This window comes from Tachyglossus aculeatus, chromosome 6, assembly GCF_015852505.1.
Source record: "Tachyglossus aculeatus isolate mTacAcu1 chromosome 6, mTacAcu1.pri, whole genome shotgun sequence".
Classification (NCBI taxonomy): Eukaryota; Metazoa; Chordata; class Mammalia; order Monotremata; family Tachyglossidae; genus Tachyglossus; species Tachyglossus aculeatus.
Genome location: NC_052071.1, coordinates 12,224,872 through 12,247,468, shown reverse-complemented (window position 1 = coordinate 12,247,468; position 22,597 = coordinate 12,224,872). Strand labels below are relative to the sequence as shown.

The following is a 22,597-nucleotide window of genomic DNA, read 5'->3' as shown; positions in this document are numbered from 1 at the left end:
GGGGCAATGAACGGAGGGTGGGACAGAGGGGACCCCCCAGGATAGCCCTCGTGGACTGGCAACTTCCCGAGATCTCGGGGGAGTGGCGAGTGACTTCCGCTCCAGTAAGCGGAAAGCAGCATGGCGCAGTGGGTTCTAATCGTGATTCCACCACTTGTCTTCAATGTGACCTTGGACAAGTCACTTCACTTCTCTGGGCCTCAGTTACCTCCTCTGAAAAATGGGGATCGAGCCTGTGAGCCCCACGTGGGACAGGGATGTGTCCAACCTGATTGGCTTGTGTCTACCCCAGTGCTTAGTACAAGACCTGGCACCTAGTAAGCGCTTAACAGATACCACAGATATTAAGTGTGATAAGTAGCAGCCTTGGGAACCACGAGTGTGTTTGTGTGTGTGTGTGTGTGTGCGCGCGCGCATCTGTGGAGGCTCCTCCCTTCTAGCTCCAGCAGAAATGGTTTCCTCGCAGGAGACATGGGGGGAGATGGCATGGGGGGCTCAAGTGACCAGCAAGCACTCACTTTCCTGGTGTCATTCTTGGGGGAGGAAGCGATAGGTCAGAAGGCCTGGTGGGGAGAGGGGAAGGGGAAAGGGGGAAGGGGAAACTCAGGGGTGCCGAACTCTCTCTTTCTAAGAGCCAGGCCTCTGGCGGCTAGGCAGACCAGTTGGGCTGGGTCACCCCACAAAATTTGCAACCTGCGCGGAGAGAGGCACGCTGAAGGCCGGCGGGGCTGTCTGGGTGTTGTGGACCATGTTGGCTAGGACACCCCTCCAGTTGGGCAGAGGTGGGCAGCAATTCTCGGGGCCCCCGACAGGTCTTTCCACCCCCAGATGCCCCCACCTTCTAGAACCCTCTTTCCTGGCCTCTCCAGAGAGCACAGCTCAGTTGAGGGGACAGAGGGCAGGGAGGGAAAGGTTGCTCATCGCTCTGTTGGACATGGAGAGAGGTAGTTGGCCATCTGCCCACCTACCCAGGGAAATGCAGGCAACTGACCTACAGGGCTCACCCTGGCGACGGATTTAAAGTCCAGACTCTGACATTCCCTGCTGGCCCAACTCCTCTAGACTGTAAGCTCATTGTGAGCAGGGAATGTGTCTGTTATATTGTGATGTTGTACTCTCCCAAGCGCTTAGAACAGTGCTCTGCACACAGCGATCGCGCGGTAAATACGATCGACAGCCTGACTGACTCCAGCAGGCCTTTTGAGCGGCACAGTAGGCCGGAGGCAAGGGCCCGGCCTGGGTTGGAGGGGCCGGTGGGGTGAGTGACAGGGAGAGCCTTCTCCTGACTGGGACACTCCCTATAGAGGGCCAGGTGGCCAGCCGGGGGGCTCGGTTCTCTTGCTGCGGGGACATAGCGTACATTGCAGTGAGCTGAGGTGATGAGAGGGAGTGGGGTGAGGATGACAGCATTGATTTCCCTGGAATGAAAGGACCCCCCCGGGTCCTACTGATGGGCTGGCCCAGCTGGGTCTGGAGGCCAGCACACGTCTACACACACACACACACACACAACGGCCATGAGGGCAGGAAGCAGCCATCAGTCAATCAATCATATTTATTGAGCAGTTACTGTGTGCCGAGCACTGTACTAAGCACTTGGGAGAGTACAGTACAACAATATAACGGACACACTCCCTGCCCACAGAGAGCTTACAGTCTAGAGGGGGATTCAGACATTAATGGAAGTAAATGAATGACAAATATGTACACAAAGGCTGTGGGGCTGGGATGGGGGATGAATGAAGGGAGCAAGTCAGGACAGCACAGAGGGGAGAGGGAGAAGAGGGAAGGAAGGCTTAAGCAGGGAAGGCTTCTTGGAGGAGATGGGCCTTCAATTCCAACCCTTTTCCAGATCTCCAGGGAGGGGATTAGAAAGGACTCAGGAGCAGCTCCCCACAAAGTTCTCCCTCAGTTTAAACCCACTTTTCCCTTGCCGTAATCTGAGGTTGGCCCTCCCACTTGGCTCTCGCTGGACAAGGTGACGAGCTGCTCGTGAGGATTTCCCACGGGTTGGAAAACAGTGATGCGGAATCTCTTGCCTCTGGCCCACCTTCTCACCTTCAGACCATTCCCTCAGTACGTCTTGGGTCCAGAGCCAGGGAGGAGATGATATAAGGCTCAAGGAGGATAAAATTGATCCATGACTGGGGAGCCCACTCTAGGTAAACCATAGGGGGTGACAACCATGAGACTGGGTGTCCAGGAGGGCCACCAGTGTCCTGGGGTTGAAGTCAGAGACCCAGTTCTGGGCTGGACAGGCCTGGGGTTGTGCTGGGAATGACCTCTATATTTACAGTCCAATGTTTTCCCATTGCTGCACCTCTGTTCTCTCTGCTGCTCCTCACTGTGCCTCGTTCTCGCCTGTCCCACCGTCGACCCCCAGCCCACGTCCTCCCCCTGGCCTGAAATGCCCTCCCTCCGCACATCCGCCAAGCTAGCTCTCTTCCTCCCTTCAAAGCCCTACTGAGAGTTCACCTCCTCCAGGAGGCCTTCCCAGACTGAACCCCCCCATTCCTCTCCCCCTCCCCGCCCCCCCCACCCAACCTCCTTTCCCTCCCTACAGCACCTGTATATATGTTTGTACAGATTTATTACTCTATTTTACTTGTACATATTTACTGGTCTATTTATTTTATTTTGTTAATATGTTTCGTTTTGTTGTCTGTCTCCCCCTTCTAGACTGTGAGCCTGCAGTTGGGTAGGGACTGTCTCTAAAGGTGGCCAACTTGTACTTACCAAGCGCTTAGTACAGTGCTCTGCACACAGTAAGTTCTCAATAAATACAATTGAATGAATGAATGAATCAATGCTGCTAGGCCAACTGACAGGGGGAAAAGGAGAAGGCAGAATAATGAGTTCCAAATTCCAGGTGAGGAAGACACCAAAGCTCAGAAGGGTAGACTGATCCAATGCTATTGGAGCTGCCACAAGGACCCAGGTGCACTGGTCACACAGCCTGGGTTCAGCCCACTCTGCCTCACCCACACATGCCAACAGAAAGGCAAGGAGACTTTCGCAAGTCTCCGGCACCAAGATTCGGCATTTTCCAAAATACACCATCCTAAAGAGGCCAGTCACCGAACCGTTCAGGGTGCCCAGAACCTAGCTGACATTCCTGGGGCATGGCTCTGCCCACAGTAAGCGCTCAATAAATACTACCGAATAAACAACGGCTCAGCAAAGCTGAGCTCTCCAAGTTTCTCTTCTCGTCTCTTCTTGATTTGCCTGTATCCACCCTAGGACTTAGTACAGGCCTGCCGCATTGTATGTGCTTAACAAATACCACAGTTATCATTATTGTCTATCTCACCGCCAAACCCTCACCCACTCCTCTCTCTGGCCTGGAATTCTCTCCCCCTTCATCTCTGACACACCACCTTCAAAGCCTTATTAAAATCACATCTCCTCCAAGAGGCCTTCCCCAACTAAGCCCTCATTTTCTCTACTCCCTCTCCCTTCTGCATCACCCTTGCACTTGGATTTATGCCCTTTATTCAACCCACCTTCAGGTATATTAACAAATATCACCATTATTAAAATACCAGAAATCTGAAATAATGCCTACCTCCCCCTCTAAACTGTAAGCTCCTTGTGGAAAGGAAATGTTTCTACCAAATCCATCTACCAACTACAGTGTCTACCTACTATATGTGTCTATTCTCTATATACATACTCTCCCAAGCACTTAGTACAGTGCTCTGCACACAGTAAGCACTCAATAAACACCTGTCTACTTGTTTTGTTGTCTGTCTCCCCCTTCCAGACTGTGAGCTCGTTGTTGGGTAGGGACCGTCTCTATATGATGTCGATTTGTATTCCCCAAGTGCTTAGTACAGTGCTCTGCACATAGTAAGCGCTCAAAAAATATGATTGAATGAATGAATAAATGTGACTGATTGAAGGGTTGACTCTTCGTGGCAGAGATAAAGCCCTCTTTACAAAAGTGTCAGAACCAAATCAAAATCGATTGGGATTATTTATCACACCGGCATTGTGTGAGAAGCCCTGAATGAAACACTTGACAGCACATCACGGTGTTGCAACACACGATCCCTGCCCTTGAGGAGTTTACAGTCCAGTGGGGGAGAAAGACTAAAAATAATGTACATCTGGAAGGAGAGAATGGAAAGATGACTATGAAGAGAGTAAGGTTGTAAACAGTAGGGTGCGTGCCAAAGTTGTCCAGGTGCAGGAAGTGCTGAGGTCGAGCTAAGGGATTATGACCGGGGGAAGAGAGAAATTAGTTGTGGGAAGACTTCCTGGAAGAGGATTTCAGAAGATCGGGAGAGCGGTTGGGGTGTTGAATAGGAAGGGGGAAGGAGTGAGCAAGCGGCCTAACTTATGTCAGATGTTGCAACTCCAAGAATTCCCCCTCCCATGTGACTCCCGCATGCCCCCGGCCCTCACCGCAGAAGGGTGGGCTAGGCCGCTGGACCCAGACTCCCCAAAAGGTGGCCGACTCTGATCAAGAAAAGAGGGGACGAAGGTAGGGAGAGGGTGGAGGGTCTTTTGAAGTAATAATGATAATAGCACTTGTTAAGCGCTTTGTGCCAAGCACCATACTGTGTCGGGGTGGATACAAGCCAATCGGGTTGGACACAGTCCCTGTCCCACTGGGGGCTCACAGTCCTCATCCCCATTTTACAGATGAGGGAACTGAGGCCCAGAGCAGTGAAGTGACTTGCCCGAGGTCGTGCAGTAGAGAAGTGGAGGACCCAGTTCCTTCTGACTCCCAAGCCCATACTCTATCCACTAGGCCCCGCTGCTTCTCTGTTTTGTGCAATGGAGGGGGGAAAAGGATCCCCTTCGGAAGAGTGACCTCTGCGTCTCCCAGGCTTTGGCCCTCAAAAGGGACACCAGTTCCAACGGCACACTTGCCCCGGGCCCCAGGCATTGGAGCAGAATGTGTTTTCCCTGCTGGGTGTTGAAATCCAACCCTCCTCCACTGTTTGTTCTGCACACAACTCAGCTGGGGATCTCCACCTGACTATCCACGGTTGGGCCCACCAGCACTACGATCAACACCTGGAACTAGGCTCCAAAGTTCCCCCTCCCCCCGATCCTGACACCCCCAGTCCAGGGCTCTCCTCCTCCAGGAAGTCTTCCCAGATCCAACTCCCTGCCACCCCCGCCGTGCTTCTCTCCACAGAACCCCCGGCTCCGGTTTCCATCTCAGCAAATGTTTGTTTGCCTGTCTGCACCTCCTGTACCTTTGGCAAGCTTTTAGGAGGCACCTGAGTCCCCCATAATTGGGTTTTAGGGCCTGGGGCGGTCCTGATGGGCAGAGGCTAGCAGCCCCCTCTCCCCCCACCGCGGGCTGGGCAGCATCTCAGACTCCTACCCCCACAAGACCCAAAAAGTGAAACAGATAGGGAGGACTGAGAGGGAAGGCGGAGGCTGTTGACCCAAGGGGAGAGACAGGAAGGTGGAACACCCATGAATGTTTCATGAGCCCCTGAAAGGTCTCTGGCTAAAGCTCCAGACCACCCGGAGCCTCCTGACGTGGTCGCCGGGCTCTAGGATCCAAGGCTCCACTCGCCGCTCTCTCCGGGAACCGAGACCTTTCTTACGGAGGCTGTCGGTGCTTTGGCATTCCTGTGGCTGAGAGCCTTGGGGTGCCATCCTGTTTGGAACACGAGGAAGCCAGTGCACTCCAAACGAGACTACAAAGGGAGTTTTCTTTTCATTCCCCCGGGAGACAGACGGCCCCGGCACTTCAGTCCCTAAATATCTCGTTCCTTCTCCCCCACTACCTGTCGCCACACTGAACTTCGGCCAACCAGATGCCACTTCCTCCTTCCCGGACGCACCCCTCTTCCACACTTCTCTCCTTCCCCTCTCCTCGAGAACTAGTTGCTGAGGTTTGGGCCGAAGCGCCGGCAACATTTCAACGGCCCTCGTTTCCTTGAGTGTCTGCGGAGGGTTTGTTGACTCGGAATCCTGACTTCTCCTCCTGTCCCGCTCCCTGGAAGCGGTTGTTCAAAGAAAACCGGGTCCGGGCGCAAAAACATCATCCCCCGGTCCAGAGAGAGGAGAGAAGGGACGATTCAGAGGTCCAAGTCTGTTCAGGAAAACAGCAAGGACGGGGCGAGGCGGAGAAGGCATAAATGGCAGCTGGAGGGATCCGGGCCAGAGCTGGGAAAGAACTAAGTGGCGGAAATGGCGGGAGACCTGAAGTCTGCTTCCCTGAGGACTGGACAGAAAAGGGGATGAGACAGAGGGAAGGCCTGGGTGACCACTGGAGGCCTATTGTGAACGTCCAATGTCCCTCCGTCTCTTCAGAGAAGCAGGGGCCTGGGAGTTAGAAGGTCATGCGTTCTAATCCCGGCACTGCCCCTTGTCTGCTGTGTGGTCTCGGGCAAGCCACTTCCCTTCTCTGTGCCTCAGTCACCTCATCTGTAAAATGGGGATTGAGACGGCCAGCCCCATGTGAGACAGGGAGCGATTTGTTTGTATCCACCCCAGTGCTTAGTACAGTGCCTGGCACAGAGTAAACACTTAACAAATGCCATAATAATTATTATTATTATTTCCCAGGATGGCCGGGGACCTTAAGAGGTAGGGAGTGATTCTGCCTGCAGTGAGCCGCGACCAGGTCCTTCTTTCGGCGGGCCGGGCCGGGCGTGACGGGTTCTCTGAGCCCAGGATGGAGCAGACTAAAGCCGGGGTCATCCTTCCTCAACTCTCCACCTCCCCACCCAGCCTCCTGGGTCTTGGCGTAAGACAGGAGGCCAAGACACGAGAGATGAGGTGTGGGAGGGACAGAGGGGGTGCGGCGTATGGTCCCCCACTCCAGATGTTGTACCGGAGCCAGAAGAGGCCCAGGCAGGAGAGAGAGGGCCTGCACATCTGCACAGGGGGAAGATAAAAGAAAGAAATAAGAGAACTCCGGGCGCTGTGGGGATTCAGAGCTGGAAGTGGGGATGGGGGAGAGAGGGACAAAGCCGAGATTCCCCACCCGACCCACCCGGAAACCCCCCGCTGGTCCTAAAATCAGTCGGCCGCGGCTCCTCGGATCCATTCTGGGAAGACGAGCGTGGGCCTGGGAGTTATTAGACCTGGGTTCTAATCCAGGCTCTGGCAAGTGGGACCCTGGGTGAGTCATTTGACTTCACTGGGTGTTCTCTATAAAATGGAGATAAAATACCTGTTCTCCCTCCCCATCGGACGGCCAGCCCTGTGGGGGACAGGGATGGTGTCCGATCTGATGGCATTTATTAAGCACTTACTATGGGCCAAGCACTGTTCTAAACGCTGGGGAGGTTACAGGGTTATCAGGTTGGCCCACGGCGCCTTGGGAAATAATAATAATGATAATAATGTTGGTATTTGTTGAGCGCTTACTATGTGCCAAGCACTATTCTAAGCGTTGGGGAGGTTGCAAGGTGATCAGGTTGTTCCACGGCGCCTTGGGAAATAATAATAATAATAATGTTGGTATTTGTTAAGTGCTTACCATGTGCCAAGCACTGTTCTAAGCACTGGGGAGGTTACAAGGTGATCAGGTTGTTCCACGGGACCTTGGGAAATAATAATAATAATAATGTTGGTATTTGTTAAGCGCTTGCTATGTGCCAAGCACTGTTCTAAGCGCTGTTATTACTCTATTTATTTATTTATTCTACTTGTACATATCTATTCTATTTATTTTATTTTGTTAGTATGTTTGGTTTTGTTCTCTGTCTCCCCCTTTTAGACTGTGAGCCCACTGTTGGGTAGGGACTGTCTCTATATGTTGCCAATTTGTACTTCCCAAGTGCTTAGTACAGTGCTCTGCACATAGTAAGCGCTCAATAAATACGATTGATGATGATTGATCGTATCTCCCCCAGCCCTTAGCACATAATAAGCACTTAACAAACCACGAGAAGCAGTGTGGCTCAGTGGAAAGAGCACGGGCTTGGGAGTCAGAGGTCAGGGGTTCTAATCCCAGCTCTGCCGCTTGTCAGCTGTGTGACTTGCAAGTCACTTCACTTCTCTGTGCCTCAGTTACCCCATCCGTAAAATGGGGATTAAGACTGTGAGCCCCATGTGGGACAACCTGATCACCTCGTATCCTCCCCAGCGCTCAGAACAGTGCTTTGCACATAGTAAGGGCTTAACGAATGCCATCATTATTATGCACAGCTCCACATTCAGGGGAAGGCAGCCAGCAGGCCTGAGGGGTTTGAAACCGGAGGGATGAGGTTGGAGGACTCAGTTCCGACCCTCTGGTCTGAGTGGGGCGGGCCGGACGCAGGAAGAGAGACTCGGCCTTCACTGGCACCAGCGGCGGCTGGGTGCTTGAGTGTTCCTGTCCTGTTCCAGGATGGGTGTGAACTCAGACCATCGACTTGTCTTGGGAAACAACGGGTTTCACTTTCCCATTCTCCCAACACTTCAAACTCCCCTGAAAACACGGCTGTCAGAGCACAGGCCTGGGACTCAGAAGGACCTGGATTCTAATCCCGGCCCCGCCACCTCTGCTGCATGACCTTGGGTCACTTCGCTTCTCTGGGCCTCGATTACCTCACCTGTAAAATGGGAATTAAGACCGGGAGTCCCACGTGGGACAGGGACTGTGTTCAACCCGATTTGCTTGCATCCGCCCCACTATGTGCCTGGCACATAGTAAGCGCTTAACAGATACCATCACCAAACCGATCAACAGCAAAGCCTTCGTCATAAGATAAAGCCTGTTCTCAAATGACGAAGGCCTAGTGGAAAGAGCATAGACCTGAGGGAGAGTCATGAGGGACTTGCCTCCCTGCTGATCCTGGGCAAGTCACTTCACTTCTCCACAATTCCCTCGTTTTTAAGAAGGGGATTAAATAGCTGTTCACCCTTCCTCTTAGACTGTGGGAAAGGGGCTGCTTCTGATCTGATCCTCCCCTCTCCTAGCCCCACAGCACTTATGTGCACATCTGTAATTTATTTATTTATATTAACATCTGTATCCCCCTCTAGACTGTAAACTCAGCATGGAATATGTCTGTTTATTGTTTTACTGTTGTATTGTACTCTCCCAGGCACTTAGTACAGTGCTCTGCACACAGTAAGCACTCAACACGATTGAATGAATGAATACCCCAGCGCTTAGTACAGTGCTTGGCACTTAGAAGGCACTTTAACAACCACTACAATTATTCTTATTACTAGTGTGCTTGGTAAATCTCAGTAGCCTACGGGGGTTTGAATGCCCACTCTGAGAAGGGACATTTCAAGGAGGCACATGAATGAGGAATAAGACCAGAGTCAGGAGGCTGAAGACAACAAGACTCATTCTGTCCATCAGCTGGAGGGCTGAGATCCTTGCAGTTTAGCTATCAATTAGTCACTGGTACTTATTGAAGGCTTACTATGCGCAGGGCACTGTACTAAAGTGCTTAGGAGAGTACAGTGTAACAGAATTAGCAGACACGTTCCCTGCTCATAATGAGTTTACAGTCTAGAGGATGAGCTTATAGTCTAGCTATATGGGAGATGGTCTAGTCTATCTGGTATTCTTTGCAGCCTCTGCTGAGGTTAGGTACGTGGACCACTCAGTCTTGAGGTGCTTTGGTCCCAATTTAGGCCAGATTTTACACGTGTGCGTGCTCACATGTACGCATATACGCACATACACACACACAATTGGAGAAAAAGAAGCAAAAAGGATTAACTGCGGCAGCTGGAGAACCCCCCAGCCACCTCCTAACGTCAACCTTCGGAAACTAGGATGTCCTGAATGCGGCCGCAAAAATAAGCAATAAGGGACAAGAACTGGAGAGAAATGGACAGCAAGGGCCCGGGACTCAAAGTTTGTGGGTCCTAATCCCGGATCTACCATTTGACTGCCGGGTGGCCTTGGGCAAGTCCCTTCACTTCTCTGTGCCTCAGTGACTGCCTCTGCATAATGGGGATTGAGACTGTGAGCCCCACGTGGGACGGGGACTATGTCCAACCCTATTTCCTTGTACCAACCCAACACCGCTCAATAAGCAGATAGTAAACATTTAACAAATACCACAATTATTGTTATTATTATTATAAGGGGAACACAAATGAAACGGAATACGCTGTGTCGCCCCTAGTCTGGCTGGTTTAAAGCTTCTTGGAGACTAGAGAGGAACACGACCCTCCGCTTACCCAGCCCTGGACACTGTCTCTGACATTAGCCCAGGATGCATGGGGGAAGCATGGTCTGGTAACTCTCTGGTTACCCACACTCATGGTAAGGAATGGACTACCTCTCCCTGGCCCCCTCTAGTAACACCTCGAGTCCTCTCGTCCAGGAATGTGCACTCTTTTTTGATCCTGCTGATACTTTCAATTGCACGACTTCCCGTGGAAATGAATTCCATATGCTTACTACCCGCTGGGAGAAGAAGCACCTCTTTCGGTCCGTTTTGAAAACCCGTCTCCTTCCAGGTTCAGTGGGTGCCCCCCGATCCTGTGCAGCTTATCGGCAGGAGCCCGGGCCTGGGGGTCAGAGAAGCCGGGTTCCCATCCTGGCTCTGCCACTTGCCTGCTGTGTGACCTTGGACAAGTCAGTAAACTTCTCTGAGCCTCAGCTTTCTCATCGTAAAATAGGGATCTGCTCCCTGTTCTCCCTCCTCCTTAGACCGTGAGCCCCTGGTGGGACAGGGACCGAGTCTCACCTTGATTGAATTGTATCTATTCCAGTGCTTAGCACAGTGTCTGGCACATAGAAAGTGCAGAACAAATACCTCAATTACTCTTATCATTTGGGGGGAACAAACAACCCCATGTGGGCCCTGCCCACACTCGCCATGGTGAGTAACAATTTCCCCCAGGTGAGTTGGAAAGAATGTTGGCGTCTGTCCTGGGCTCTCCTGGGGCCATCTGGGGAGTGGGTGGGCTAGCCTGGGGGGCAAGGGGGCCTGGGAACTTCTCTCCTGAACAAGGGGCACTCTCCCGTAGGGTCTTTGAGGATGCCAAGTTTCCGAGCCGGTCCTCACACAGTTAGCGTGCCCCTACCATCTCCCCCACACCTTCCGATCGGATGCCACGCGCCCACACTCCATTTGAACGCTTCGGGGAGACTGTCCAGTCAGCCCTTAGGTGGGAGGGCACTGACTGCCCTCATAGACGGCCGAGCCAGAGCTTTCAGAATCCAGCCCCTTCCACGGGGCTGACGAGAAGGGAGGCATTTTCCTGCTAGGCCCTGGGGTCGCAGTCAGGAGGCAAACCCAGTTGTCTCCCTCCCTTCCCGGGCCAAGCAGGGAACGGAGACGCTCGACCTTTCTTTGCAGATGTCCCTCCTCCCCGGTGGTGGCCAAAAGGTCCCCTCATAGAGTTGGACTTCTCACGGCTGGGGTGGAAAGGGGCCTTCAGTCTGGGGAAAACTGAGGCACAAGGGAATCGATACGGCACCCCCGGCATTCTACTTCTGTTAGCTAGGGTCCCAAAACCCATCCAGGAAGCCTCACCCATTTCTCTTTCTTGTCTCCCCCAAATCCCTCCTCATAGTCTAGGAGGATGGACCAGCAGGTGGACCATGGGACAGAGGAAAGGATTGGGGGGAAACTGAGGCCCTCAGAGTTTTCCCCAGGTCCGTCAACTCGGCCTCCATCCCCGACCAGAAGGAGAGAGTGGGCAATGGCTCAGAGACACCGCAACTCAGGGGCTCGACCCCCACAGTCAAGATCTGAGCCAGAACCAGACAGCCAGAGTAGCCGACGGCAGCGCGCCCCTGGGAAGGTGGAGGTAAATCCTGGAAGGCCTCTGGGAAGCAGTGGCTGTCTGGGAGGCTTCGGAGGAGAGGGATATGGTTGAGCAGATGTGACTGGGTAAAGAAGGGGGACAGGGTCATTTTGGGGGTAGCGAAGATTGTAAGCTGGGGCGGGGTGGAAGTTAAGAGTGGGTGGGTCAGCACGACCGAACGAAGCCATGGAAACACAGCCTCTGAATCTGGCCCAGGTTCAGCCTTGACCGGAAGGGGTGGAAGCCACCCTTTGAAGGTTTGGGTGGCACACGCTCAATCCCGGCAGTCTTTGGGTGTGTTCAGGGCTGGTGGCAGGGGGCTGGCCAGGCTGGGGGGAGGGGGCGAGGGGGGTGGTCGCGGGGAGCAAGGGGGAGGTTTTAAAGGTGTCTTCGGACTGTCGGATCCCAACCTGAGCCCGACCTGTTCCTTCGAGGTCCAACCCGTCCCTAAGCGAGGACCTAAGGGGCAGGGTTTCCTGTCCAGACGCCCGGAGGCTGTGGGAAAGGATTCCGGCAGAGTGGCAAACCTGGCGCCAGGGATCCCGGCCCCCGTGCCCCTGACCTTCCCGCTGCGCCGGTGTACCCCGACTGTCCCAGCACCCCCTTCCCCCCTCCAAGGGGGCGGCAGCCTCCGACCCCCTCCCTAGTTACCCCACAAGGGAACCACTTGTTAAATGCCTTATAAAGACGCTTCCCGTCATGTTTTATGGCTCGGTGTTGGATGGGCTGGCGGTGGAAAGTCGTAGGTAATGGGATTTCTCTGGAGTCTCTTCAAAAATGCCAAGCCCGGGGCCGAGTCTACAGCAGCAGCTTGTTACAGGGTCTGGGCGTCCCTTCGGCCTTTCGCTCAGGATGCCAAAGGCCCAGGTGGAATCGGCTCCAAGCACCTCAGGCCGGGCCTCTATCAGCTACCTCAGGCTGCCTCGGCGCCGGCCTTGGGGAGACTCCAGCCGGGACCGTCCCGAGCACAGCAAGCCTGAGGGGCGCAAGGAGTTTCTGAGCCCAGGACCCACAGAGTCTGCAGGTTGTTATTCATCATCATTATTACTCCTTTTAACAAACCAAACATTGGCTCCGGGCCTCGCTTAGAAGTCTCCGTCCCACCCTGCGGGAGCCGAGGCAAGCACGGGGAAATGAGGGAACTTCTACGGCTACAGACACCCAGAAAGGGGTGGGGGGTGGAGAGCAGGACATTCCAGTGGATGTCGCCTGGTGATTTCCAACAGGCTGGAGGGTTTGGTCAACTCCTGGCTTCCCCTCCCCGCCCTGTCGCTCTCTTCCGCACCCAGGGCCCCCGTGGGCTCAGAGGCAGGCCCACACGGGACTGTCCCGGTTTCTAGGCCTGGAACCAACGCCCCTGGCTTCCCCTCACTTTCTCCCAGGTCCCCCTGCAGAGCTTTAAAACAGCCTTGCAAATGGGCACAGGCCCAGGAAAAGAAATCTGACTGCGGGGCAAGGAAGAATTTTCAAAAGAATGGAAAAATTCGACTCACTTCAGCCAACACCTCACCCCTCCTTCCCCAGAGAGCGACCAAAAGTCCCTTGAGGACACAGATCCCACTTTTCAACTCTCTTGTACTCTCTCAGGTGCTCGGTAAGTGCTCTGCACACAGTAGGTGCTCAGTAAAAACTAATGATTGATTGAGTGGAGAAGAGGAGAGGTGCCTGCAGTCTCAGGTGCTTTGGAATCTAGGAGACACAGGCCGAGGTTCAGAGAATCAGTCCCCCAACAACTCCTTTGGGAAGGAAGGAGGGGGAATTCCGTCTCTACTCTTTCAACCAATGCCAGGAGCCCAGAACCCAGGACTTCATTCCCTCTGAGCCTCGAGGCCAGCCCGAAAGGACCCCAAGCCCACATTCCCGCTGTTTTGGCTACCGGGCCAACGTTGACCCCTCCAAGTGCTAAGATTCAGGTCTTCCCAAAGGGTGGGCACTGGAGAAAGCATTTCTCCAAAGCAGTGGCCAGAGAACAGAACAGCCACCTGGGGAGGGTGGTTCCCAATCACAGAGGACTGCTGGGTGGGTACTAGCTTCCCCCCTCCTCTATGCCATGTCCAGGTTCAACTAGCCAGGCATTCCCTCTCTTCCCTTGGCAACCCTGGCAGCACCGGGCACGAGAGCTGGGTCCCCGTGGGATGTTGAGAGTATGCAAGTGCAACTAATAGGTCATTGGGACAACTGCTTACAGGGGCGCATGTTGGGGGACCCAGGGCCAGAGACACAGGAGAACCCTGGCCCAAATCTGGACAGAAATCAATCAATCAATCAATCGTATTTATTGAGCACTTACTGCAAGCAGAGCACTGTACTAAGCGCTTAGGAAGTACAAGTTGGCAACATATAGAGACGGTCCCTACCCAACAGTGGGCTCACAGTCTAGAAAGTACTCTTTCCTCCTGAGTCCTGCAGAGAACCTCTCCCCAAATGCCTCTTTTATCCCCTGGACTGTGAAAGCAGATCCAAGGACCCCCCCAGCTTGGCTATTCCACAGGGTAGGATGGTGGAGTTTGGGGGGAGCAAAGGCCATGGGGCCAATGCAGCTAGCACTGTGCTTTGGACTCCTCCAGGACTACGTGCTCGGCCCGAGGCGGAGGTGGAGGTGAGACGGCCAAGGCACGGGGAATGTAGGCCACCTACGAGACTCCTCTGGATTCACAGCCTAAAAATGGGCACCCAGGGAGAGCAGGGGGGTACCACTGGCAGCTTTGTGGACTCTCTCCCCTCTCCTTCTTGCCCCTCAGCTCTCTCTCAGGCCCAAAAGATCCAACTGGTGTATTCCCCTGTCCCGGGCACCGCTGAGAATGAAGCTGTACCCCACCCCTGAGGGGTTGGGTGAGGGAAAAGGTTCGGATTACCTTGATTTTTGCCCCAGCACTTGGTACAATGCTTGACACAAAAACCATCGTCTTGGTTATTATTATTGACCGCCTCTGCCTGACTCTGGTTAGCGAGTGGGTGCAGCAGGGGATAAGCTCTCCAAGGGTCTGGGGAGGGCCGAACGCCAAAGCAGAAGGAAAACCCCCTCACACACGCCTGCCATTTGCCTCTCCCTTGGATATTTCTAAAAGCGTTTATCTCGGAAAACGTCTCCACTCCTAGAGAAACGAGAGGGCTCTTTGGAGGTGAAAGACACCTCTCCTTCTCTCACGTGAAGTGCCATGGGCGCACTAGAGGAGGGAATTGATGATTGAGGGGTGGGGGGTGGAAAAAAAGGAAAAATATCTGTGCAAGGTTTAGGGGTCCTGGTTTAGAATACCACCGGTTTATGGGAATTCTGGTGCTGGAAAATTAATTCCAGCCCCACCGGTACCTGACCCTCCCGACTCTGCTCCTGGGGCTCCGTGATCCCGCCTGCCTGGGGAGGGAAGCTCCCAAAGCCGAGTGATGAAGGGGGTGCAGAGAAGCAGCGTGGCTCAGTGGATACAACCCGCGCCTGGGAGGCAGAGGATGTGAGTTCTAATCCTGACTCCACCACTTGTCTGCTGTGTGACCTTGGGCAAGCCACTTCACTTCTCTGGGCCTCCGTTCCCTCATCTGGAAAATGGGGTTTAAGACCGTGAGCCCCACGTGGGACAACCTGAGGACTCTGCATCTCCCCCAGCGCTTAGAATAATAACAGTAATAATTACTATGGTATTTATTAAGCGCTTACTATGTGCCAAGCACGGCCACTCGTCTGCTGTGTGAACTTGGGCAAGCCACTTCACCTCTCTGGGCCTCAGTTCCCTCATCTGTAAAATGGGGATTATGACTGTGAGGCCCACGTGGGACAACCTGAGGACTTGGTACCTACCCCGGCGCTTATAATAATAATAATAATAACTATTATTATTATTATGGTATTTGTTAAGTGCTTGCTATGTGCCACGCCCCGTTCTAAGCGCTGGGGTGGATACGAGCCAATTGGATCGGACGTGTGGGGCTCCCAATCTCCATCCCCATTTTCCAGATGAGGGAGACTGAGGCCCAGAGCAGTTAAGTGACTCCCCCAAGGTCCCGCAGCGGAGAAGAGGCAGAGCCGGGATTAGAATCCAATTCTAATTGCCTCCAAAGCCCCACAGCTTCTCCCGGAACAGCGCTTGGCACAGAGTAGGTGCTTTACCAAAACCTATAATAATGACGACGAGCCCGTGCCGTGACTGTTATACGATGTCTGGCTCCGTGGAAAGAGCCCGGGCTTGGGAGTCAGGGGTCATGGGTTCAAATCCCGCTCCGCCACTTGTCAGCTGTGTGACTTTGGGCAAGCCACTTCGCGCCTCAGCTCCCTCATCTGGAAGATGGGGTTGAAGGCCGTGAGCCCGCCGTGGGACAACCCGATCGCCTTGTACCCAACCAGAACAGTGCTTCGCACATAGTGATCCCTTAACAAGTGCCATCATCATCATCATCATCATTATTATTGTGATTCGCCCAAGGTCCCGCGGCGGAGCAGGGGAGCAGCCGGATTTGAACCCAGATCCTTCTGCCGCCCAAGCCCGAAACAGCGGTTGGCACAGAGTTGGCACATCAATCCCCTAACGCTGAGGATGGCAGGCGCGGGGCCGGGCCCGGGCCCCACCCCGTTTGAGGATGCGGGGGGGCGAGGGGGGTGGGTCGGGGGGCTTCTCACCCGTTTTGAACTCCAGGTTGGGGTCGTCCTTGGCCTCGTCCTTGAGCATCTCGAAGAGCATCCCGAAGGAGTTGTGGATGCCGAATATGGAGCCGCTGCCCCAGGTGGCGGCCGCCACCACCAGCCAGCCGAAGCCGCCCTCGGGGGGCTGCGGGCCGGGGGCCGGGGGCCGGGGGTCCCCGGCCCCCCAGCCCTCCCCTTCCCCTTCCCCTTCGCCCTCTTCCCCTTGGTCCCGGTCCCGGTCCCGGTCCCGGTCCCGGTGGCCGTGGCCCCCGGCCGGCCGCGGGCCCTGGTCCCCCCCGGCCGGCTCCTCCCCCTGCGAGGCCATGGGGGCCGCCGGATGATGGGCCCAGCCTGGGCCTGGGGCTCCTCCGGATCCTGATCCTGCTGCTGCTGCTGCTGCTGCTGCTGCTGTCGTCGCTTCTCCTCCTCCTCCTCCTCCTCCTCCTCCGGCTCCTGCTGCTCCTGGAGCTCCTGCTCCGGAGCCCAGCCCGGCCAGAGACAGGCAGGCCCTCATGCCCCCCTCCTCCTCCTCCTCCTCCTCCTCTCCCCCTGTCATCCCCTCCTTCTCCTCCTCCCCTGCCTCCTCCCCTTCCTCCTCCTCCTCTCCCCCTGTCATCCCCTCCTCCTCCTCCTCCTCCCCTCCCTCCTCCTCTCCCCCTCCCCTTCCTCCTCCTCCTCTCCCCCTGTCATTCCCTCCCTCCTCCTCTCTCCCTGTCACCCCTCCCCTTCCTCCTCCTCCTCCCCTTCCTCCCCCCTCCTCTCCCCCTGTCATCCCCTCCTCCTCCTCCTCTTCCTCCCCCTTCCTCCTCCTCCTCCTCTCCCCCTGTCATCCCTTCCTCTTCCTCTTCCTCCCCCTTCCTCCTCCTCCTCTCCCCCTGTCATCACCTCCTCCTCCTCTTCCTCCCCCTTCTTCCTCCTCTCCCCCTGTCATCCCCTCCCCTTCCTCCTCCTCTCCCCCGTCATCCCCTCCTCCCCTTCCTCCCCCTTCCTCCCCCTCCCCTCCCCCTGTCACCCCCTCTTCCTCCTCCTCCTCCTCTTCTCTCAGCCCCCTCCCACCCCACGCGGGTCGCCCCCCGTCCTGTCCCCTTCCCCTGTCCCCCTTCCCCCTGTCCCCCCGGGGATGACCGGGGGAGGGCCGGGCGTCTCCGGATCCGGGGGAGCGGGGGGGTGGGGGGGTGAAGAGGGAGAAGGGGGAAAAAGCGGGAGGAGGGGGAAAAACGGGAGCAGGGGGAAAAAGCGGGAGGAGGGGGAAAAAGCGGGAGGGAGGAGGGGGAGCGCGCGAAGCGGCTCCGCAGCGCCGCCCCCCGGACGAGCCCGGAGCGGACGCCCCTTAGCGGGAGGACGGGCCGCGGCGGGGCGCGGAGCGGCTCCGCAGCGCCGCCCCCTGGCCGAGCCCGGCGGGCGGGCCCGCAGCGGGGACGCCCCCGAGGCGGGAGGGCGGGAAGCGGCTCCGCAGCGCCGCCCCCTGGCCGAGCCCGGCGCGGGGGCGCCCCCGAGGCGGAGCTCCGCAGCGCCGCCCCCTGGACGACTGTAACCTGGCAGTCCGTCGTTGCGTAGGGACCGTCCCTATCTGTTGCCGATTTGGACTCAATCATCATCAATCAATCCATCGTATTTAGTGAGCTCTTACTGCGTGCAGAGCACTGGACTAAGCGCTTGGGAAGTACAAGTTGGCAACATGTAGAGATAGTCCCTACCCAATAGTGGGCTCACAGTCTAGAAGGGGGAGACGGAGAACAAAACCAAACATAGTAACAAAATAAAATTAATAGAATAGATATAATGATTGCATTTGTTAAGCGCTTACTATGTGCAAAGCACTGTACTAAGCGCTGGGGGGGATACAAGGTGATCAGGTTGTCCCACGAGAGACTCACGGTCTTAATCCTCATTTTACAGATGAGGGAACTGGGGCCTAGAGAATCAATCAATCAATCAATTGTATTTATTGAGCGCTTACTATGTGCAGAGCACTGTACTAAGCACTTGGGAAGCACAAGTTGGCAACACATAGAGATGGTCCCTACCCAACAGTGGGCTCACAGTCTAGAAGGGGGAGACAGAGAACAAAACCAAACATATTAACAAAATAAAATAAATAGAATAGCTGTGTACAAGTAAAATAAATAAATAAATAAATAGAGTAATAAATATGTACAAACATAGAAGTGAAGTGACTTGCCCAAAGTCCCACAGCTGACAATTGGCGGAGCCGGGATTGGAACCCATGATCTCTGACTCCAGAGCCCGGGGTCTTTCCACTGAGCCACGCTGCGAGCGCTGCTCTGCATTCATGCATTCAATCGTATTTATTGAGCGCTTACTGTGTGCAGAGCACTGTGCTAAGCGCTTGGGAAGTACAAGTTGGCAACAGATAGAGACCGTCCCTACCCAACAGCGGGCTCACAAATGCAATTGAATGAATGAATCAACAGTAAGCGCTTAATAAATACGATTGAATGAATGAATCAACAGTAAGCGCTCAATAAATACGATTGAATGAATGAATGAATGAATACGATCGTGGCCATGCCCCCTATCATCACTAATGGCCATTATCTTGTAATTTATTTATATTAATGTCTGCCCCACCCCCCCTGCTGTAGACTGTAAGCTTGTTGTGGGTAGGGACTGTGTCCGAGATATTGTTATATTGTCCTCTCCCAAGTGCTTAGTATAGAGCTCTGTAGTAAGGGCTCAATAAAAAAGATTGACTGATTGACTGACTGGGAAATGGGAGGCGAAGAAGAGTCTCTAGAGTTGGAACTGGATTAAGGAACCGGTGTGGATTCCCAGTTGCTTGGAAATGAATTGAAATCCCATTCCTTTCCACTTCCCCAATTTGCCTTTCTTTCTGTATTCCCTATGCACTTGGGTCTGTACCCCCGAAACACTTTGACACTCACCCTGCCCACAGCATTTACGTACATCTGCGATTTATTTTAACGTCTGTCTCCCCCTTCTAGTCTGTAAATTCCTCGTGGACGGGGATCGTGTCGACTAATCTATTGTATTCTACTCTCCCAAGCGAGTATTTATTCATTCAGTCGTATTTATTGAGCATTTACTGTGTGTACTGAGCACTGGACTCTCCCGAGGGAGTTGTACAGTGCTCATCACTCAGCGCACAATAAACATCATCGATTAATTGATTGCACACAGAAGTGCTCAGTACCAGCGATTGATTGAATTCAGGCCAGGAGTCTCTTCAGAGTACTACAGGAGGGTCAGTAAAATATAAAATTAATCTACTAGTGTTCAGGGAACACAGCGGAGAGCCAAGGAAGACATTCATGTTCCATGGCTACTCTATTTTTAGAGCTGAGGGAGCCAGGTGAGAGGACCACCAATCTGTCAGCAGTGGCGTATCAGGGATTGCCAGTTCAGAGCACTGGTGAGCACCTGAGGGGAGGACTAGAGCAAGGAAAAGATGGGGACCCCGTCCAAGAGGGGCAACAGGGTTTAACGCGGTGACGTTTCGGAGTAAGGATGACAACAGAACGCCTTTGACTCACCTTCCATCCCGGAAACTAATGGCGGTAGGCTGGGACGTTGGCGACGTTGCCAGGAAAATGTCACAGTTAGAGGTGCCAGCCCCCGATGCGGAGGTGAATGTCGGGGAAAAGGCCTGAGAAGGAAGGGAAACATCCTTGGAGAATCGCAGAGAGTGTGTGTGCTTGTGTGACATAAAGGGATACTTGGTTTGCTGAGCTACTTTTGAAACGTGTTCTTATGTTCACCAAGGAAACAGCTCCATTATGTGCATGATTGTACATATTATTTTATTTTGTTGATGTGTAGATAGCTATAATTCTAGTTATTCTGATGACTTGACACCTGACCACATATTTTGTTTTGTTGTCTGTCTCCCCCATCTAGACTGTGAGCCTATTGTTGGGTAGCGACCGTCCCTATAATAATAATAATGATGGGATTTGTTAAGCGCTTACTACGTGCAAAGCACTGTTCTAAGCGCTGGGGGGATACAAGGTGATCAGGTTGTCCCACGTGGGGCTTACAGTCATCATCCCCATTTTACAGATGAGGTAACTGAGGCTCCGAGAAGTGAAGTGACTTGCCCAAGGTCACACAGCAGACATGTGGCGGAGCTGGGACTCGAGCCCATGACCTCTGACTCCAAAGCCCGTGCTCTTTCCACTGAGCCACGCTGCTTCTCTATATGTTGCCGATTTAATAATAATAATAATGATGGTATTTATTAAGCGCTTACTATGTGCAAAGCACTGTTCTAAGCGCTGGGGAGGTGACAAGGTGATCAGGTTGTCCCCTGGGGGGCTCACAGTTTGAATCCCCATTTTACAGATGAGGGAACTGAGGCACAGAGAAGTGAAGTGACTTGCCCAAAGTCACACAGCTGACAGTTGGCGGGGCCGGGATTTGAACCCATGACCTCTGACTCCAAAGCCCGGGCTCTTTCCACTGAGCCACGCTGCTTCTCTATTTGTACTTCCCAAGCACTTAGTACAGTGCTCTGCACATAGTAAGCGCTCAATAAATACGATTGAATGAATGAATGAATGAATGAATGAATGAACAGCAGCCTGATAATCTGTTGGTCGGGGGAGAGGAACAGAAGAAGACTTTCGTTCATTCATTCATTCAATCATATTTATTGAGCGCTGACTATATGTGCAGAGATCTGGCTAAGCTCTTGAGACCTGCTCCCCGTACACGACGAGTTTACAGTCTAGAGGGGGACAGCAAGAGGGACGACAACAGCTTGATAATCTCTTGTTGAGGGGAGAGAAACAAAGACACAGTTTTGCACTCTACAGGAGCATTGGGGGAAGAGTTAGATGAAAGAAACTGATAGATCCTTTCCTCTGAAGGGCTGACAGTCTGATGGGGAAGAAAGCACACACACAGATCTGGAGGAGTAGGATTTGATCTTTATTATCCAACAAGTGATCACCAATGGAGAAATTCATCCCCGAGCTCATGGTCATAAGGAAAGGCCAACATAGGCCCCACTTTCCCGATTACACTGCGCACACCCAAGGACTTCCCAAACGCTTAGTACAGTGCTCTGCACACAGTAAGCGCTCAATAAATACGATTGATGATGATGATGATGATGACTGTCATTTGCTGTGCTGTCGTGTTTGTTGCTTGTGACACCGGTCCCTGTTTGAGTTTTCACCTCCGAGCTTAGATGCGGACTCACAGACAGAGGTAACGTGGCCTAGTGGATGGACTACGGACCTAAGAGTCAGACCTGGGTTGTGATTCCTGCTCTGCCTGTGTGAATTTGGGCAAGTCACTTAAATTCTCTGGATCTCAATTACCTCAACTGGAAAATGAGGATTAAGACTGTGAGCCCCATGTGGGACAGGGACTGGCCCAATCTGATTAGCTGGTATCTACCCTAGTGCTTAGTACAGTGCCTGGCACTTAGGAAGCGCTTAACAAATACCACACACACACACACACAAAAAAAAAAACAGTCATCAAAAAATGCAAGAAACAGGGTTGGAAATCCGTATATTCAGTTATACATTCAGTGAATCATTTTGATTTATTCTGATATTTCTTCCCTGAGTATTCATTCTACTCCCTAGCAGAGTCTTATGGTTCTGACTATGCTCCCAATATTTATAAAGATTTTGTGCGTCTGACTCCCACATTTAAATGTAAGCTCCTTGAGGGCAGGAAATAAGTTCTTTGCTTCTGTCCTTCTTTCCCAAGTGCTCCTAGGCACTCAATAACTATTATTCATTCATTCAATCAATCGCATTTGATTGAATGATTTGATTGAAACGGTCCCTACCCTGTGAGACGGGCTCACAGTCTAGAAGGGGGAGACAGACAACAAAACAAAACAAGTAGACAGGTGTCAAAACTATCAGAATAAATAGAATTATAGTTATATTCATTCATTCATTCAATCGTATTTATCGAGCGCTTACTGTGTGCAGAGCATGGCTCAGTGGAAAGAGACTGGGCTTTGGAGTCAGAGGTCATGGGTTCAAACCCCGGCTCCACCAATTGTCAGCTGTGTGACTTTGGGCAAGTCACTTCACTTCTCTGGGCCTCAGTTACCTCATCTGTAAAATGGGGATTAAGACTGTGAGCCCCCCGAGGGACAACCTGATCATCTTGCAACCTCCCAGCGCTTTGAACAGTGCTTTGCACATAGTAAATGCTTAATAAATGCCATTATTATTATTATTATATGCACATCACTGATAAAATATAGTAAATATGTACAAGTAAAATAAAGTAATAAATATGTACAACTATATACAAGTATTATTTGTATATTGTAATTGTATATTCATT

The 22,597-nt window shown here is 53.2% G+C and overlaps 1 protein-coding gene across 1 annotated transcript in view; it reads right to left on the bottom strand.

Moving 5' to 3' along the window:
• SLC16A2 (solute carrier family 16 member 2) overlaps nt 1-16,622 on the bottom strand; it is a 102,895-nt gene extending 86,273 nt beyond the window's left edge. The window contains exons 1-2 of the mRNA XM_038747697.1: nt 16,511-16,622; nt 16,295-16,465 (exon numbers count right to left, since the gene is read on the bottom strand). Coding sequence (XP_038603625.1) covers nt 16,295-16,465; nt 16,511-16,622 — 283 coding nt within the window. The remainder of the gene's footprint in view (nt 1-16,294; nt 16,466-16,510) is intronic.
• Nucleotides 16,623-22,597: the final 5,975 nt, after the last annotated feature.